Genomic DNA, 17,640 nt, shown 5'->3' with positions numbered 1-17,640 from the left:
ACTAATGTGTGGTATTGTGTTGGAATTCACTAAGCTTTGTGTTTACCCTTTCCCTATAACAATAGTTTCAAGATCTATAGGTACTGGTAGAGGGAAAGGAAAGGCATGATAGTCAGAAGTAACTTGATATTTTATTTTGGGATGTTGATTTGATTAACTTTATTTGTTTATATTTCAGTTTTAGCTAAAAGTTTTTCAGTCTTTATAATTTAACATTATCATCTTTCTATAACATAAACAAATAGTTTCCTTTTTCGTTTTTTCTATCTAGGTTATTTTTACTCATCTACGTTTACTTAGCTAATTTTATTTATTTCCTTGAGGACAAGTAAGGTTTAAACTTGGAAAGATTTGTTAGATGCATTTTATGGATCATATTTTTTGTTTTATTTTTGTTTTAAATAATGATTGTTGAAAATTTCCTATATTTTTAGTATTATTTGGACAATTTGGGCTTTTTTTAGTGAACGCCCCCTACCGCTCATTGAGGATGCAAAATGCAAGCTTGAAGCATAACTGGATGGAAACAGCTTGGAATGGTTTTCAGAAGGCCAAAACACGAAAAATTGACTTATACAACCATGTTTCTATAAGACCAATCGTGCGTTAGTTTCAAGGAATGCTAGGATTTCAAACATCATTTGAAGACATTGTGACCAAAACACAATTATTATTCTTAAAGTATGTGTCATGTTTCATTTTCAAGATGACCAAGACTGATTGTTAACATTAGACTGACTTTGACATATTGAAACGATCGTGCTTTCCAAAGCACAAATTGTTTTTTGATGTTTTTTACTCGAGACAACATCGTATTTAATTTGATTGGTTCAAGATACATTTGCACAGTTACACAGGGCATGTTTTCCAAATAACAATTGTGTTTTCCAGTCGTAAAGATGCTGATAACCCTATAAATAGAACCCTTTACCCATACTTGAACCCTACGAGGTCCTTGTGATTTCTAGTAGGTTTTGATATCCAAAGACCACGTTTTGGCTTGTTTATTCAGTTTTGTAAATTGACTCCCTATTTTAAGATTTATAGGCTTTTGATTTGTTTTTAAGCCATATCCGGCTAAAAACCTTAAATTTCAGTTTCACACCTGCATTGACTTTTTAAACATGTAATCATTAGATTTGGTTTTTAATCTATGTTTCTATTTAGTAATCTTAGTTTTTGTTTGAATCTAGTGTTTGATTTTTATTTGGTTCATGTTGGCCTCTTGAATTAGAATTTAATCAATCTAGTTAATCAATTTAATAAAATTCGTAATTGTTTTATTGATTGGAAAAAGGTAACCACTATTGGATTGGTCTTATGATGAGATTTAATGTTAATGTAAATTGATTTTACATATGTTTACGTTTTTGAGCTTACCAGAAGTATTGGATATTGTTGGAAATTTTTACACAGATCTTAATGCTATCTTTCATTTTTATATTAAGAGTTTGTTTAAGTTAAGTTAGGAAAATCAAGTTTAAATTTAAGAGATTATTTTGATTACACAATTTGGTGAAAAATAAATCTTAAGAGTTTGTTAGTACTTTTAGTGCTAGCTTAGATCTGACACAATTCAAATAACCATATCGATTGATTAACTTTGTAATTAGGAGAGTCACCACAAAACCTAAACGTCTTTTAATTCTGAATTTTTAATAAACTTTGTTTTTATGCACTTTTATTTCACACAACTTTATTTTAGTTTTTATATATTAATTAAGACCGTTGTTTCCATATATATTTGGACTAGTGAGTGTCCCTTACGCAAAAAGGTATTGATTTTACGACGCGTCTTATGGTTCAACCCTTCTTACTCTATATTACCCCTTTGTGCAACAATGAATTATTTTTAGTTTCCCTTCTTCGTTTGTTTGGTTTGACACTCCTAACGATCTTTATGTTCATCTTGTTGGGTTTTGAGCATTCTAACACTCCTATGGTGTACATGCAACCCTATAAACCTTGGATCTATGTTTTCTCTATTATACATGCAAATAATCAATATTCCAAGGTTTCAACCTAACTAGCATATTATGAAGCACCTATACTACAAAGTTCTAGTTAGATGACATACCTTTTGATGTAGCTTGATGTCTTCAAGCTTTAAGAGCTTAGCCCCAATAGTGTGGAAGCCTCAAATGGAATCACAAATCACCAAAACACTTTGGAAGAACTTGAGAGAATATGTATGCACACTAAAATCGGCCCACTCTTATTTTCACACACTTGTGCCAATTTTGTGAGCCAAGGACCCCTTTATATATTATGGAGGATTAGGGTTACATCCATGTAAACCCTAATACCCATGACCTTTCATTTACATAGGATCCATGGGTTAAAAGCTCCATGGACCATCCATGAAAGCTTAGCCCAACCTAAATGAACTTGGCCCATTCCATATATATAAGAGTCCATATTTAATTAGTTCTTTTTGATCTCTTAATTAATTCTAAATTAATTCTTGATCAATACTAATTAAATAATATGATTCCATATTAATATATTAGAACTTATAATATATTAATATAAATCATAAATATACTATTCTCAAAAGACTATCCATATAAATTGTGCCGGTGAAGTGCAACCCAAATGGACCATGCCGGGTCGGGTCAAGTACATACCAAATATAGTTATGGACTTAGACATTAATCCAACAGTCTTGATTCATATCTACTTCCAACATATGACCGACTGTGGATGGTTTGAATAACTTAATCATTCAGGAAGAGCGACTTAGTTATTCTGGAAGTCAAAACATGCAAAGTGAAACACAAGAATAAATGAATCAAATATGGTATCAAACCCTATGAATATAAATAAACACTTTTATTTATCACCATACTGATTACTCATTATTCATTGTTTCGGTTTTATCAACTTTATACTTGAAATAAAAACACTAGTTGTCCCATGCTCCAAACATGTACACTATGTTTTTCTTAAACAATAGCTTTGCCATACACCAAGTATGCACTCTATGTTTGTCTATGATCCTTACTTTGTGAAATAAACCAACTGAACATAATTTCAATGATTCTAATTTCACACTCCCAAATCCTTATCGAAAAATGTGAGAATTTCAAATTCCTATCATTTATCGAAATCTGTTTAGATTTTAAACTTATATGCACTGACCCTCCTGTAATGAATATGTACAAAGTCACAAAAACTTGTCAACAGTCATTATAAGGTATTCCAATGGAGATCAACTCCATGGAAACTAAGTCTCATATTCAAAGTACATTGCTTTGGACATGCTTCTTGCATTAAGTTTTCTAATCTTACACAGATAACTTCCACCTATGGAGACAACTCCATATTCTCATTTTGACTATCACTTCTGAACAAGAGATGCCTCTTTTCAGAATATGTCAATATGGTCCTTCCAAAATTAGCACTATACTTCCAACTGTCCCTGAGCAACCAATCTTTGGTAAACCTCAGATTGTCCTCGACAATTGCTTAATCATTTTAGTCATATCCAATTCTAGACCTTTTCCCTTCTTAATGCCTCTGGGCATTTGGAAAAATTTAGAAATGACAAATATTATAGCACATGCAATCGATCCTGTACCCAAATCAAATGGTACACGATTCATGATGTCTCACATAAAGACATGATTCTAGACCAATCTTTTGCTACAATATTTTTATTTGCCATGTTTTTCAAAATTTGACTATGAAGAGGGATGCCGTAATCATAATCGAATTTTGAGAAAGCAATATATAGAATTTCCTTAAGTTGAACCAATCCAACATGAAATTCATATATATATTCTTGACTAAAGATGATTAAGGTCTCAATCTAAGCCTTTAGAACTGAAATGAAGTATATCCTCTCCCTTAATTATAGCAAAACAACTTTTTCAATCCCTGCAGCCTCACGAATTGAAACTTTTGTTTTCTATAATTAACATTGCTAACTTGCAACACTAACAATAATTATCATGCTCCCACTAACATGATGATTATTAGCATAACACTTATGCTCCTACTAGCTTTGACATGTACTCAGAAATCAACTGGACTTCTAGAAATCAATACTTTATTGACTTTCCTACCAAAGTTCAGATTTCTGATACGAGATGCTTTGATAAAACTTTATCAAAATCATACACCTTTCCTTAGATAGCATGCATGTGTGTCTAAGCAATTTCAGAACTATGAAAAGGGATGCCGTAATCATAGTTTCAATTGTTTAGACCTTTTGCCATCTGCTTCAAATCTACTTGGTGGAAGTTTTTCCTCACCATCATTTTCATGAATCGGAGAGAAACCTTATGACCCTTAAATTTTATGGTGTATGTGTTCTTATCCATGTGAATCGTCAAAACCATAGTCACAAGACAAGGATAATGACAAATCCAAACTCATATGGACTGAACTTATGCAATCTTAACTTCTTGCCACCTGGCAGTACATGGCCTGCCATTGCTTCCAAGTTGTTATGCAACCAATTGAGAACTTTCAGAACTCCTATGCAAAGCCAACTTTAACTGGAATGAGCACAGAATATGTCAACACGATAGGTTATAAACCTCAAGTCGTGTGCTAGTGAAGAACCTCGGTTTTATTCTTGATTAGTTCTTGAAATTCTTTTTAGGGTCTTTAAGACTTCCACTATCCTCTTGACATATAAGACTATCTTGCCAAATATTCAAGAGATAGTGTGGATTCTTTATCAAGACAAACACTTCACACAATTGGCCTTAGTTGGTCTTTGTTTTATCCAAAACATCACAACTTACCAATTTCAAATGTACAAGAGTAGGACACTTTTACTCTTACATTTGACAAGTTTTTTAAACCTTTCTTTAAGATATGTCACTCAAGTTACAATCTTGGAGTATGACTCTAAGAATTGTTTTGGAACGAAGTATGACTCATCTTCCTGATCTAACCATTTCAACAATTCATGACTCCTCTTCTTAGTCATAAGAATGCACTAAGAAGACCTTTAGAGGACTAATTGTGATATGATTTCTAAATCATTAAGATGATCATAAACATGATACTAAAGTACTCTCCCATCTTTTCAGATTTGAGAAAATTTTATCTTTCTGCCTAATTTGATTCTTCCCATTCGTTCTGCCATACATTGAGACTTTTCTAATGTTTCAGAATTATACTTAAACTTGTAAGTATAACCATATTTACTAAACTTTAGTAAATCAAATAGTCTTAACGAGCTTTGTGGTGGACATGACCAGTGCACAAGAATGTGTACTCGATCCCTTTAGTCCTTCACTTGACTCACACATCCATGTGAACAAGTAATTAGTCTTGATTTTCCAATGCTTGAAAGTTCTCATTCATCATACTATTCAACTTGCATGATTCCAAGTTTCGGTCCAATTAAAACTTGGGTGATGAGGAACTTTCCTGATTTGGTAAATTTAGACACTACCACAAATGAAAGAATCAAATCCATTTTCCAATATTTCTGTCAGTGGAATCATATAAGCAACAATTTTCCACAAATGCCATTGTAAGGATACTTCAAATAAATAAAATTAAACAATTTTCTTTTATTTTAAAACTTTGCGGAAAAACTTATCCTTACAATCCACATGGAAAATTGTTGTTATCTATTCCTTAGCAATATATCATAACTTCTTAAGCAACTGCTCAAAATTCTGATGCGATCGAAATCCACCTTCGCGATCAGAATCAACATATACTTCCTTTAAGATTTCTCTCTATTCTTTGATTCTTAAAACATCAACATGTGACCCAGTCACATCATGTAATGAGGATCTCAGAATAGAACTTAACAGAGTTAGATAATGGGCTCTACCTGATGTAGAGTCAAACTTATTGACTTTAACATCCTTAGGTAAATTTGGCAGCTTTGCAATCAACGCCCCTTCCTTTGGCAAAATAAACATATGGACCCTTTGGTAATGGGACTATCTCAGACTTAGCCTTTCTCTTTACCATTTGGTCAACCGGGTTGACTATGGCCAATCCCTTTCCATTGGGAAGAGAATGCTTTTTCTGGATTTCTAGTGTCACCATTGTCACTGTCCATAAAGTTTTTGGGAAGTTGATCTTCTAATCAAATTTGCTTTACTATCGTTCCAAATCATTGCTGATTCAGCAGCACCAAGCAAATATATATGATCATTAAGGTTCATGTCATAGTCTCTTTCATAGTAGTCCCAAAGGAACTCACTATGTGACTTAGAAAGTGATTGAACATCCAACTTTCTCAAGACTTTGACACCCAACTCTCCCGGCTTGTCAATATGTGACTTCATATCTAAGATGTGATCAGACATAGACCTTGCTTGCCATTAGGGCTTGAGTGACCTTGAACTTGTGGGTTAGGGAGAATAATTGGAGGAGGTGGAGGAAGAGAAGTATGACTTCCATGAGCCAAACTCGGGAAGTCATATTCATTAGGAAAGCTTGGTTTGGGAAGATCATTGTTGTCTAAACCAGACATCAACAATGGGAGAAATTCACGTAAAGTTGATTTAAGTCCTTAATATAACACCCAATATGATATATTAAGGCTAGGACCCAACAAACTATTTTATAACTTGGAAGAGGGATGCCGTAATCCAAGCTATAAAATATTTGAAGGTAGGTGAATGACGATTCACCAATTTCCACCAAGATAAACGAAATGTATTATTAGGTTTTAATTGGTTTTGAAACTCCTAGATTCTTTTGAGATTCATTGAATTTTTCACTGACATGTTTCAATCTCGAGTGTGCCCTTCAGGTTTTGTGACTGGGATGCCGAGGATCACAAAACAAGGTGTGAAGTAACCATACAAATATACTTGGTACCCTTAATATTTACCCCTCAATCGATGTACCGGTTAACCACACACGCTCCAACGATACTATGATAAACATTAAGTTACCCTTTGCCTACCTTGTTAAGTCCAGGTTAGTGTGCCGGTTAACCACACACGCTCCACTAACAGCTTAAACAAAGTGCAAAGTGTAATTTCATGGATTAGCACCTTATTCACATTTTCCTAAGTAACTAAGATTGGGAATTTATAAGTGTTTAGTTACTTAGTATTTATCATTATACTTATAATGAAGGGAGAATTATAGTCCTTGTCCTACCTGTTCGGCTAACGACCCTCCACCGGTCAAGGAAGCGGTGAGTGAGAGTGGACACCCATTAAACTGCCATTTTATAGGCAGTAACCTTATACCCCCCTTATAGACCGGCTTCGTGAATGAGGCCTACTAATGGTAAAACGACTTGCTCTTATACATATAATATATTAAACTTTTAATATTATAATAGTATAAGGGTGTATTTTAGACATTTAAAATACTTGGTGGTTTAATCTATTAATTAAACTAGACATTTAATTTAATTAAACTCAAACCATATATTTATGGATTTAATAATACTCTTTTAATTAAACGCTTTAATTAACTATTAATAAAGTCCATAAGAGTTAATTTGAACTATTCAACAAAACATCATAATTCCAATTATTAAAGTCAAAATTAAAACCATTTAATTAATTGTTTAAGTTATGAACCCAAGAGTTTTAGAATTCAATTCTTTTTTTTTTTCATAAAAAACTTTTCTCAAATTCCAAAACTTGAGGGCAAGTTTTGTAATTCTTGAAAACCTTTGGATTCCATAACTTATGGAATTAATGGTGCTTTATGATGAAACTTTCCATGTTCCATAACTTAAGAACAAGTTATGGAATTCTTTAAAACATTAATACCAAATTTTGTAACTCCATAAAAACTTTGAATCAATTTTTTTTTTTAAAAAAAACTTTCATATCCATAACTTATGGAAGTTCCAAAAACCCTTAAGATCACAACTTAAAAAAAAACTTTTGAGCTCCAAAATTTTATGACAAAATATGTAACTCCTTAAAACATTTAGATCAAACTTTTAAAACTAATAAAATAATCATATCATTTTATCTTTTACTAAATTTGACCTAATTCAACTCATATAACAAATGATTCAAATTTTACAAATAATTCGTTTTTCACAAAACAAGTAATTATCTTAAAATTTGACAAACGTCATGTTTTTTTCCTTTTTTTTTTCAACTTGAAAATAAAACATTTGCATCAATATAACAGAAAACAACCTGGCTCTGATACCACTGTTGGGTTTTGAGCATTCTAACACTCCTATGGTGTACATGCAACCCTATAAACCTTGGATCTATGTTTTCTCTATTATACATGCAAATAATCAATATTCCAAGGTTTCATCCTAACTAGCATATTATGAAACACCTATACTACAAAGTTCTAGTTAGATGACATACCTTTTTGATGTAGCTTGATGTCTTCAAGCTTTAAGAGCTTAGCCCCAATAGTGTGGAAGCCTCAAATGGAATCACAAATCACCAAAACACCTTGGAAGAACTTGAGAGAATATGTATGCACACTAAAATCGGCCCACTCTTATTTTCACACACTTGTGTCAATTTTGTGAGCCAAGGACCCCTTTATATATTATGGAGGATTAGGGTTACATCCATGTAAACCCTAATACCCATGACCTTTCATTTACATATGATCCATGGGTTAAAAGCTCCATGGACCATCCATGAAAGCTTAGCCCAACCTAAATGAACTTGGCCCATTCCATATATATAAGAGTCCATATTTAATTAGTTCTTTTTGATCACTTAATTAATTCTAAATTAATTCTTGATCAATACTAATTAAATAATATGATTCCATATTAATATATTAGAACTTATAATATATTAATATAAATCATAAATATACTATTCTCAAAAGACTATCCATATAAATTGTGCCGGTGATGTGCAACCCAAATGGACCATGCCGGGTCGGGTCAAGTACATACCAAATATAGTTATGGAGTTAGACATTAATCCAACACATCTAACCACCATCAAGTCCCCATCATTTTTGTACCAATTAGTGTATTTTTTTCCTTCAGATGTGTAGAGTCTTTATTTTTACTTTTATTTGAAGTAGAAATGTCAAATCTATAAGTATCTTGAAGATAAGTACATCCTCAGGATCTTAAACTTCAACTATAATTTGTGGAGTACAGAAAATGTTAGATGATTTGCCTAAATGAAATAGGTACGTATTAGGCTTAAATTTATAATTTTTCTTTTATATATTTTTTCTGTTAAACTGTAAATGATTTATGAATATATGATTTTTTTTTTTATGGTAAAATGTGAATGATAAATGTATGAGTATTTTGTAATAATTCTTTGTGAATGTATACATTTGTTTGTGTTGTATAAATATTGTAAATGTTTTATTAATTATGTATTGGGAAAATTGCAATAAAGTCCTTATATATTGCCCTCATAATCGATTTAGTCCGTATATCTTTTTTTATTCAATTAAGTCTTAAAAACCGGTAATCGTATTCAATTTAACCCTTTTACCCGGTCAACAGGTTATCCAACTATCCAAAATTACATTTTTGGCCCAGATTTCAAAATTTATTACAAATTTGGTCCAAAATTTACACTTTTGGCCTAGATATTAAAATTTATTATAAATTTGGTCCTAAATTTACCCTTTTGGCCCAAATTTTAGAATTTTGTTATGAATTCATCATAACTTTATTTTTTTACAATTTTTTTCTCAAAAATTTGTTTCGAATATGTTTTTTCCTTTATAAAATCATTTATACAAAAAAAACTTATTTTCACATAAAAAATCTTATATTTTCTAGAAAACTTAAAAAAAAAACATTTTTGTATACGGAATTGATGATGTGATTATCAACTTCAAATGTTATACATGAAAGCAACAAACTAATATATTAATTTTACATCACTAAACTGTGCCTTATTATAAGTTCACAAGTTTTTTTTGTGATACTAAAAAGACTGAGATGAAGGAGCCACAAAAGTTTTTGAAATGTCATGAGTACAACTCATTTTTTTACAAGAAGGTTGGTTAATCGCATTACTTTACTATCTTCTACATAAGTGTTTAAGTAAACTTATTCCATGAAGAAAATCATGCATTTGATGTTATATGGAAGTCTTTAAGTACAAATATTTATGAAGTGTGTATTGTATTGAGGGGTTAAAAGTGAACCAACTAAAAATACAAACATGAAGAAATTATATGGGGTTTGTACTCATTGTTTTACGCATAAAAAGAAGAACAAATTACTGAAATCATCCCTATGGTTTGGTCAAAATTGCGAGTTTGGTCCTTAACTTTTTTTTTTGCACTCGGACTGTCCTTACAATATGATTTCGTTGCGTGTTTAGTCACTGCCACATTTGAAAAGACTATATTACCCTTTGTTTTTTTTATTTTTCAATTTTTTGTTATTTATTATATTAAAAGAATTAATAAAACATGTGGGGCCCACCTGAACTCTTTTATCTCCTCAACGTTACCCTAGATCTCATCCTTCCCTTCGACTGAAACTCATCTTCATCTTCCTCATTCTTCTCCATAATCGGCGTTGTCGTCGGATCCCTAAATCTAACACGATCGCTGCCATCATCTAGGATAAATCAAACACAGGAAGCACCTCCCTTCATTCTACCTACATCGATCCACCACCATCGCCTTGGAGACTGTTTCCTTCCACCATCATAGGTGGAGTGCTTTGTCGGATAAATGAGACAATCAGACCTGTTAATGACTTAACAATAGTTTCCTTCCACCACCACCACCGTCTCCTTCTCTACAACCCCGACTACCATCATCTCCATCAAAAAGAGTGCTATTCACCTTTAACCCCGTTTCTTCTGAAAATCATCTTTGATTTTGGGATTCCATCAGATTTTTCTTTCATCTCCAATTTTAGGTTAGGTTTTGGGTTTTGATTTCCAGATTTGGTTTTCATTTCGGGATTTGATCTTGGCGGTTTTGATTTCCGGATTTTGATATTGGGGTGTCACCAGATGAAATCGATGATATGGGTGGTGGTTATGGAATAGGTGGATAGTGGAGGTGCCAGAATAGTGGGGGGGGGGGGTGGTGTTGCTGCTAACCGATGGTGGTTACCGGTGGAAGTGGCAATATAAGTGGGTCCCACCTGTCTATAAATCATTTTCTTTAATTAGTAAATAATAAACAATTAATAAAAAACTGAAAAATAAAAAGCAAAGGGTAATATAGTCTTTTCATATGTGGCATGGACTAAAAACGCAACAAAATCATATTATAAGGATGGTCCGAGTGCAAAAAAAAAGTTAGGGACCAAGCTCGCAATTTTGACCAAACCACAGGGATGATTTCAGTAATTTGTTCTAAAAAGAATCAACACAAATTTGATTAGCTAAAAATGAAAAAAATTCGTTTAGCTAAAACATCAACGTACTTGGTTTTAACCTAAAACATCAACATACTAATTGTCAAACTGAAACCAACCAAAGTCCGACCAATAGCAATATGTATTTGATTTGCGCTCCTTGAAATATAATACGTTTTCGAATAGAATTAATTCCAAAAATAAGTTATTTGTCGTCCGTCACATTGCATGGGTAGACGGCTAGTATGTGTGTGTCTGTGCGTGTGTGTGTGTATATATATATATATATATATATATATATATATATATATATATATATATATATATATTGTAAAATACGTGTTTGTATATATTTTTTTATAAAAGGATTTGTATATATATATATATATATATATATATATATATATATATATATATATATATATATATATATATATACTTAATAAATACTTATTTTTTAAATAAATATTTCGTATACAAAAACGTTTTTAAAAAAAAGTTTTAATATAAAAAATATAAGATTTTTTATGTGAAATTTTTTTTTTGTATAAATATGATTGTATAAAAAAAACATATTCGTAACAAAATTTTAAGAAAAAAAAAGTTATAAAAACAACTAAATTTAGGATGAATTCATAACAAAATTCTAAAATTTGGGTCAAAAGGGTAAATTTTAGACCAAATTTGTAATAAAATATAAAATCTGGGACAAACGTGTAAACTTTGGACCAAATTTGTAATAAAATTTGAAATCTGGGCCAAAAATGTAAATTTTGGAAGTTGGTTGACCTGTTGACCGGGTAAAAGCGTTAAATTGAATACCATTACAAGGTTTTGAGACTTAATTGAATAAAAAAAAGATATAATGACTAAATCGATTATGATGTCAATATGTAAGGACTTTATTGCAGTTTTCCCTTATGTATTAAACTATCAATGGTTGTGTTAAGTGTGACTCTGTAGTAAATTGTGAATGTGTATATTAAACTATGAATATTGACATGAAATTTATGATTCTACCCTTCCATATGAAAAAAGAGAAAAAAAAACAGACCTTTGAAATCGATTTATATAGAACCGATCCAACCAAATTATAATTTGGTTGATGCGGATCAAATTTGAATTTAGTTTCAATTATTTGTATGCATATTTTAAAAAATCAAAATCAATTCATATTCGTTTAATCGATCGACCTGATGCATTGAAATAAATACCCTAGAATTTACTAATTTTGAACATTGCTACCGTCCTAACTCTTAAAACACCTCATCCCCTAAAGCAACACCTCTGAGATTCCGTTCTAGAATTTATAGAGTTAATTAGCTCGCTATTTAGGGTCCTACACTTTATAGGGCTGTTAAATGTGTTAAATGTTTGGACTTTCTCAAAATAAATTTTATAAAACCGATCCAACTGAATTGTAATTTGGTTGATTCATCTCGAATTTGAATTTTATTTTATTTATTTGGATCCATAATTCCATATTTTGAAAAAAACATAATCAAAATGGATTCGACTAATCAGATTAGATCGAATGAACACTCCAAAGTTTTTGTAATTTACTCATATTTTGAAGACTCATACGTCCCAACTCTTAAAACACCCTATCCCCTCAAACAACCCCTGCCTGCTGCCGTCCTACATTTTATAGAGTTGGTTAATTCGCTATTTAGGGTCCTAAACTTTATAAACTTGGTTTGCTGTCTTTAACGGTTCTAAAATATTTTTAACAGTTCTACCATGCATCCTGTATTTTCTAGAGTTAGTTTGCTATTTACCAAAAAATGGATTGCATGCTTTGAGCAGGTTACGTAATATATATAATTAATCAAAACTCTTTTGGTTCCACCATATGAGCTCTTTTTCATATGTGATAAATCATGACGACTTTGAAATTCACAACCATTATAGACGATCTTATCATTTATATCTTTACACCATTCAAGTATGTTCAAGATAAACATCTTTCTAAAATACACTTTGATACAAAATATACACCTGCAAAATGCCAAAATTACCATAATCTACTAGGCAAAAGGAGCCCAACGATTGAAAAGTGGAATCCTAAAAGTAAGCTCTCCAACTCAAAACCATGCATATATGCTACTTTTCTCTAAAACCATGCATACTGCTTTGCAGTTAATTTTACAAAGTAGGACACTCGACACCTCAACTTTCTTGTAGAACTCTCGGAGTACAAGATTGAAGCTTGTGGAATTCAAACCTCTCCATTTTGGAGACTTTAAAGCCATGACGATGGTTTCAGCACCTCCTTAACTAGAGTCAAACTATGCATGCCACCTTCCCCTATATATTAATGCAAAAAATCTCCACACTCCACCAATCCATAACTTCAAGCACCTATCTACACCAAAATACCACTAATAACCAAATGGCACAATATCAAAAAACAACATCAATCACAATGATCCTAGCAATCACAATGGCTGCCCTCTATGGAGTTGCAGTTGCTCAATCATCAGGGTGCAGCAATGAGCTAGAAGGCATGTCCCCATGTCTCAACTACATTTCTGGTGACGCGTCAACACCATCATCAGGATGTTGCAGCCAACTCGCGATTGTGGTCCAGACACAGCCACAGTGCCTGTGTCAAGTCCTTAATGGTGGTGGCTCGTCTTTTGGTATTAAAATCAACCAAACTAAGGCTCTTGATTTACCGAAAGCATGCAATGTCCAGACACCATCAACTAGTAAATGCAATGGTAATCGAAAGAAAAACATTTATTTAGCAGCTCGTCATTCAAATTATCTTTTAATTATATATAAAAAACGTATTTTTTTGTATCATGTCATTTTGGTACATATACTTTTTTTTCTTTCTTATTACTGACTTAATTGTATCAATGTTTCAAGTCGAGGTTAAAAGATCCAAAAAATCTATATTACTAGTGATGTGTAACATTTTATGATTCCACATATTAATTGGAAATGTCCAATTTATCTATCTTTGTTTTGTTTAAATCCACAGGAAACGCGTCATCAAGTACTGGTTCATCTGGTTCATCAGATGTATCTTCAACTAGAGTTGCAACCATTCCTACTGTATTTTTGCTACTTGTTGCCGAGTATGCTATGGTGTTCTAAGTTACAAGTTTTATATTAGGAAAAATTATGTTCGGATTTATGATATTTGCTTATTTCCCGTTGATTCTTACCTTTTTTCGCATATGAACTTTGAGTTTGTCGAGGGACATGCTATGTATGAAATTGCTTTATGGGGATTTTGTATTGTTTGAGATAAATATGACTTTTCTGATTCTGAGCTCTTTTATGGCTGATTTTGTATAGTTATGCACCGACATCGTAACTGGGAAGCTACTGGCCTCTCTGATTTTGTTGTATTGCAATTCAATAAATCAAAAGTAAATTACAAAAGAAATGGTGTATCTGGTCTTTTTTTAATAAGTCCAGTTTTTTCAATTGGAAGTCTAAGCATTCCTAAAACCTTTTTTTCATAGTTTTGTCCGAGATAAACACCATTAACAGTAAAATTCATATAAAATAACTTTGTTTATTTTTTTATTATTTATATTATTTTTTATTATATAAGGCTATTTGGTCACATATTTTTTTTTGGACATCGACAAATAAATTAAAGAACCTCATCAAGACAATGAGGGAAAAGAGTACAAAAGGAAAGAAGAAGAAAAAGCAAAGTACATGCAAATTACAAGCAAAAGAAATGATTAATGTTCCACACTCTCCGATCAATTTTCCCAAAAGAACATCTATGCTTGCACCAAGTGAAGGTAATTGCATTTATTCTATCCACTGTTCTCGCCGGAATCATTGGAACTTTATCAAAAATCCATTTGTTTCTTGCTGTCCATTTGCACCATAAAGTTCCACACAGAATTACATTCAGTAAGCTCCGTTTCTTTCTACATCTGGACCATCGACAAATAAAGAGAACCATACCTTTCACCGATGTAAAGCTATCGCATCTGATTTCATACCAACACAGATTTCGCTGCATGACATGAAAGTAAAGTGTGATCACTTGTTTCCTCCTCTGCATTACATATACTACATATGGTGACTGGAATGGTAATTCCCCTTTGACTTAGTGCCACACCAACTGAAATTCTTCCCTGTTTTGCACTCCATATGAAGCATAGGATCTTGTATGGGATCACCTTGCACCAATCAAAGGGACCATCATTTACAATATGACTCACCAACTCGATTCGGTCTCGTAACAAACTAACAATGAATTGACGCCAAACTGCAAATCAGAGACCCATTTGTTCTCCTCCGGATTCCAAGAAATAACTTCATTAGGGTCGATGTTAAGTTTTGCCAAGCTCTTGATAGATTTTATGATGTTTTTCCAAACCCCGGTGATAGTATAGTTACCAAACACAGTCCAATGCCTCCCCGATAGTCTGTGTAGGCAATTGATCACCTTTTCCCAGAGGGCAGAATTGTCATTTTTTAGTTTCCACAACCATTTAGTGACCAAGGAGAGATTAAGAGCTTTAATTGAGCCAAGCCCAATACCCCCCCCCCACCTTTTTTGAGGCAGTGATCTTTTCCCAATTCACCTAACAGATGCTTTTTTGTCGTATTCTCTACTCCATATAAATTTCCGTCTTATTTTTTCAAGAGTGTCAATGACTCCATTAGGAAATACAAAGATGGACATATAATACATCGGGAGGTTATCGAGCACCGCCTTTGCAAGCGTAATTCTACCACCAAAGCTCAATGTTTTAGCTTTCCGCAGTGAAAGTTTTGATTGGAATTTATCTATTATCGGCCTCCAAGCACTTTTTAGATTCATGTTTCCACCAATGGAGATTCCAAGATAGGTAAACAGTAACGTCGGTGGTTTACAACCAAGGCGGGAGGACCAGTTCGAGATTTCTGAGGGGGGAAGCTCCGATCCTAAACACCTTCGATTTTCTGAAATTCACTTTCAACCCGGATGATACATAAAAGCATCTCAAAATACGGGCCAGATTTGCAATGTTTCTTCTCGACCATTCTCCCATGAAAAGCGCGTCATCTGCATAAAATAAGTGAGACAAACAAATGTTAGAGTTTGGGAGTTTTATCCCGTCGAAAACACCAGTATCCACTGCCGTGTTCATTGCGAGGTTAAGACCTTCCATAGCAATGATGAAGAGGAAGGGAGAGAGAGGGTCTCCCTGCCGGACATCCTTTGACATCGCGAATCTAGTGGTTGGACTTACGTTGATGATTACCGATGCTCTCCCTGATTCCAGACAGTTTCGAATCCACTTTCTCCATTTCTCCCCAAATTTCATTTGATCCATGATTGAGTCGAGGAAAGCCCAATTAACTGAGTCAAATGCTTTATTGAAGTCTACTTCGAACAGAAGCATCTTCCTTCTTTTAATCTTTGTCCAAGAGCAAAGCTCATTGACAATTAACGACCCCTCCATAATATTCTACCTTCAACATAGGCTGATTGCACCTCATCAATAACGCTTCCAATAACTTTTTTTAACCTAGTTGCCAGCAATTTAGTAATTATTTTATATAATGATCCAATTAAGCTGATTGGTCGAAAGCCTCCAAAGTGTATCAGATCTTTTGATTTGGCCGCGAAGGAGATGAAAAATGAGTAGCAACCTTTAGATAATTTGCCACCAGCTTCAAAGTGCTTTACCAAACCCCGTATGTCATCTTTTAGTAAGTCCGAATATCTTTTGAAGAATTTAAAGGTGAATCCATCCGGTCCTGGGGACTTATCACCACCACATGTGTAACGCCCCGTTCCTGGTACACAATTATCTAAATTATTCAGGTAATTAGTTGAGCCAATCGACGAGTTGGTAGCCCTAACTCGTCGAGTAGATGGCAGAATGGACGCGAGATTTAAAGAGTCTACTCGACGAGTCCAAGCATGGACTCGACGAGTATGTCTGCCACGGGGAAAACCTTATTTTTGGGGTTTTTCACCCTATTTAAAAATCTTAAACCCCCTTTGGGCCTCGCTTATCAGCCTCCCTGTCCCCCAGAAAACCCTTGTTCGTTAGAGAGCCACTTCCTTGAGTTTTTGAGTGTATTTTGGTGCCTTTGAAGGTAGTTGCAAGAGCTTGGAGCTAACAAGCTTGGGGAAAGAGAGCAAGATCCAGGAACACACTCATCTTTGGCAGCTTTCTGAGGTAAAAAGCTCTTAGCTTGGTGAACTATAGCTTAGATCTCTTTGTATGTTGAGTTTTTTGGGTCTTTTGACCCTTTTTAGAATAATGAGTTAGCTTATATGGGTTGAATGCAAAGTAACCCTTTCTTCCTATAGTATTTAGCCTCTAGGGTCATAAAAGGAGGCTTGAATCCGTTTTCATACAAGCTATGGCCATATTTATGAAAGTAGGTTGCTATAACTCGAGTTTGGGTCCATTTGAGGTGTGCAAAGC

At 33.3% G+C, this 17,640-nt stretch overlaps 1 protein-coding gene across 1 annotated transcript; it reads left to right on the top strand.

The window, feature by feature from the left end:
- The first annotated feature begins 13,585 nt into the window (after positions 1 to 13,585).
- LOC145106773 (non-specific lipid transfer protein GPI-anchored 5-like) lies at positions 13,586 to 14,520 on the top strand. Its single transcript, XM_079043703.1, has 2 exons — positions 13,586 to 13,956; positions 14,223 to 14,520. The coding sequence occupies exons 1-2, from the start codon at positions 13,626 to 13,628 to the stop codon at positions 14,336 to 14,338; spliced, it is 447 nt and encodes a 148-aa protein (XP_078899829.1). The 5' UTR covers positions 13,586 to 13,625; the 3' UTR covers positions 14,339 to 14,520.
- The last annotated feature ends 3,120 nt before the right edge of the window (positions 14,521 to 17,640 follow it).

The sequence above is a fragment of the Lactuca virosa genome, chromosome 1 (assembly GCF_052849685.1).
Source record: "Lactuca virosa cultivar CGN04683 chromosome 1, Lactuca_virosa_CGN04683_v6, whole genome shotgun sequence".
In the NCBI taxonomy this organism is placed as follows: Eukaryota; Viridiplantae; Streptophyta; class Magnoliopsida; order Asterales; family Asteraceae; genus Lactuca; species Lactuca virosa.
This window is presented reverse-complemented; position numbering and strand designations above follow the sequence as displayed.